Source organism: Bactrocera dorsalis, chromosome 1 (genome assembly GCF_023373825.1).
Source record: "Bactrocera dorsalis isolate Fly_Bdor chromosome 1, ASM2337382v1, whole genome shotgun sequence".
Lineage (NCBI taxonomy): Eukaryota > Metazoa > Arthropoda > Insecta > Diptera > Tephritidae > Bactrocera > Bactrocera dorsalis.
Genome location: NC_064303.1, coordinates 5,851,337 through 5,854,941, shown reverse-complemented (window position 1 = coordinate 5,854,941; position 3,605 = coordinate 5,851,337). Strand labels below are relative to the sequence as shown.

General features: G+C 33.5%; 1 protein-coding gene across 1 annotated transcript; it reads right to left on the bottom strand.

Moving 5' to 3' along the window:
- Positions 1–240: 240 nt before the first annotated feature.
- Positions 241–1,167, bottom strand: LOC125775818 (uncharacterized). Its single transcript, XM_049446684.1, has one exon. It carries the CDS (start codon positions 1,053–1,055, stop codon positions 375–377), a length of 681 nt encoding a protein of 226 aa, XP_049302641.1. The 5' UTR covers positions 1,056–1,167; the 3' UTR covers positions 241–374.
- Positions 1,168–3,605: the final 2,438 nt, after the last annotated feature.

The window sequence follows — 3,605 nt, the reverse complement described above, 5'->3', positions numbered from 1 at the left end:
CACCAAATTTGGTGTGTAGACTTCTAATGATAAAAAAATCGATTTGAGAAAAAAATGGGCGGGCCACGCCCCCTTTTTTCAAAGTAGTGGCAAAACGTACTTCCTGGTACAAAAAAGCAACTTGAGAAAAAATTGAACGGTCCACGCCCTCTTTTTCCTATATCCAAAACCCAAATTGTCGCCAAAAACACTTACCAAAACGCTGGCTTCATCAAATTTTGAAAACGGACTTCTTCTGACAAAAAAAGCTTTAGAAAAAATGGGCGGCCCGCGCCCACTATTAAAAAAATATTGAATGCTACCAAGAAATTAATTTATTTTGTAATTCATAAATTTATAATTTTAAAGAAGTTGTAAGTGCTTATGGATTAATCTTAATCTTCGTTTTCAGCCGCTTCTAATTCCAATGAATAATTATTTATCGACTCTAAGCTTACATCGGAATCATAACTATAATTGCAGCTGGAGGCTTCGTGAGATGTTGAAGGTAATAACAATTCTGGTGGCAATTCAGGCATTTTAAAAAGATCAATGACTTCTCGAGGAAAAGGAAGTTTTTTTGAACTATTTGTACGTTCTTGCAAACATAAACTTGAAATATATGGGTCAGAGCTATCCATAGCTCTATGATACATGTCAAGTATGTTGTGCACTCTTGAATCCTTTCGAGCGTGACCAGTCCGATCTTTTTTATAAAATTTGTTTCGCGCCTCAGATGCATTTTCTGCCAGGACACCTACGGGTACTACTGAAGCTTCAATTATTTGTGACGAATGTACTAATATTTTGTGTATTGTGGCAGACATAGAGTACCATTCGTAGTTTTGGAAAAATATTTCACTGGTTTTAATGCAATAATCACGAAACCTTTGAGCATCAATTTCAAATTCAGAGGAGAGAGCAATGAAGATTATGTGTAAATGTTTCAAAAAATCAATGTTTATACCAGTAATAGATGCTAAAAGGTCCGTGCGAGAAAATGCTCTTCTAGCTGTGTTGCCATCGTTGGTGTTGCCGCTGCCATTTGCTTTCGGCTTATCGACATGAAGCCCCATTTGAAGTAAAAACTCTTTTTGAATTTTTTGTTTCTTTTCTGCCAGGATTCTCTTCTCTTCTGCTCCACGAACTTGCCATTTTTTCAAATCTAGCTTGTATGAAAGTTTTAAAACAAACTGGAAACTACGAATCCACGCATGCAAAGGGCTTAATCCATATTTCAAAGCGTCGGTCTTCGGTTCAAAATAAGGAGAATCAAAGTTTCTTATAGTTCGAAATTCCTTTGGACCGGCATGACAGATGGGACATTGCTGTGCACTTTTAGTTTCTGTCAACACATTTAAGACTTTCCCATCTATTAATGTCATATATAAATTATATTTTACTTTAATTTTTTTCCCATTACTTAGTGTGTATTGTAGTGGTTTCAACTCCTCAATCTGTTTCTTTATGTTGTGGTTTTCAGTTAAAATGTGCTCTTTTGTTTCTTTAACAAACTCCACTTTTAAAGGTCTACAAAAGCGTACTGACTGAGGTGTACGGTTTACCCAAATATTATACCCTGCTGATGAAATTATTTTTATTGGAATGACTGATGTCACAAAAAGGGAATGATCGAAACTTTCCGAAGTATTTTCCACGAATTTTTGTTTAAACAAGCTGTGACCGGTAGAACCATCAAACCCGTAGCTCGAAATTAGGATCGATTCTTCAACATTCATTGTACACAATACTTCATCTTGATATTCAAGAATTATTTTAGCTGTGTGGTCTAACAAATTTTGCAACGACACTTCGACAGAGCTTTCATTCGCTTTGATTTCATCCGGTCTACATTTCAATTTGCTTTCATAAACTTTATCATAAGTCGGATAAATACTACAATTGTGTTTTATGTTTAATTGCCGCATATTTGAGTACACCTTTTTAGTTAATCCGTTTTCTAACACAAACATTAGAGCTTCATCAGGTGATACTGGCGTAACTTCTCTATGGCTAGTATTAAGAACTTCTCGAATTTTGGAAGGGCGATTTGGAGATGTAGCAACTTGCTGTAGGACAAATTTCAAATCCGTTGCGTGGGATTTTTTGGCAGATATAGAGGCAGCATGAACTAATAATTGCGCATTGTCTCCTTGCTGGGAAGCTAATTCGGAAGCTAATCTCCTTTTATTTCTTTCGCAGCTATCATCATACGTCAGTTTTGGTCGCCCAATAGTATTAATCTTTTTCGGTATTACAAAAATTGTTTCTCCACTCAACCATTTCTTATTATATTTTCTAAATGCATTCTCATTTCTGGATTGTTTATTCCATTTAAGTTTAATAAAATTAGATAAGTTCCGAGCTTTAGTACATATCAATTTACTTAATTCACTGTCAATTTCGTATGAAATCTTTCCTTTTATGTAATTCGAAACATTCCTGTTGTTTCTCAACCAAAACTCAAATAGTTCAGAATTTTTGAATCTGAGTGTTTCTACAAAAGTATTAAAAATTCGTTCATTAGCAGTCAAATGCATACACTTTTACCATGACATAAAACTTGAGTTTTCTACAAACAATCACATGTAAATAGTTCCAATGACACTTCAAAACATTTTTAGTTTTACTCCACGAAAAACGATAAAACTCTTCACAATTTCACAAAAAAATACATACAAAAAACCACCAAAATAAGTACGAAATAAAAACATTTAGCAAACTATATTTGTATATAGTAAAATTACTCAACTCGAGTAATAGAACTCATATTTACAAAGTTTTTTTACACGAATATATTATTAAAAAACAGTTTTTAATTTTATAAAAATTTTGCTGCTTCACTTGTATTAACACGTACTAAAAAATTTGTAAACATTACCAGCTGATTGTACATAAACAGGGTTGCCAACAGTAATTTTTTTTTTTAATTTTTTCTTATCAACATGTTGGGTATTGAACACCATCAAAATAATTGCAAAAATTTAAATTTGAAAATTTGACTTTTTGCCGCTAAAATCGCAATTTCGGCCATAGTGCAATGTTATGGCAACACAATAAAAGCTTCGAAAATATTCAATTAATCGCACGAGTCAGAAATTCAGTTTTTTTTCATCGGCAAATAATTTGCATTCCGACCGAGCGACGTGTACTACACGTGTTTTTGTTGTAAGGGCACAATCCAAAGGCCGTATAATCGTAAATTGAAGAAAGTAATCGATTTGAATTCCGAAAGTTTTCGTTGTGGTTTGTGTTTTAGCCATTTTGAGATTTTTTCGGCGGGTGTAAAAAAAATTAAAGGTTCCATAACATTTGTTTGGGTGTCTTTCTTTTATTCAAAGGAAAGTAAAATATATTTTTAGTCATCTAAAGTTAATTAGTGTCTGTCAGTAATGAATTGAAGATGCATATTTTTATAAAAGTGGTTTTTACATTATTATTTTGATGCTAAAGGGGCAATGAATAATACAAGAGGCCATCACAGACCAACACTTTTGGTTTTGTAGCGGAGCATAAACGGGATTTTTATCCGTGAAGCACTCCTTCAAATTACAGTATATTTTTTGGCGCTACAACAAGAATACACCTGGAGCTTTTTGAATATATACCAGCAACATATTGGACGT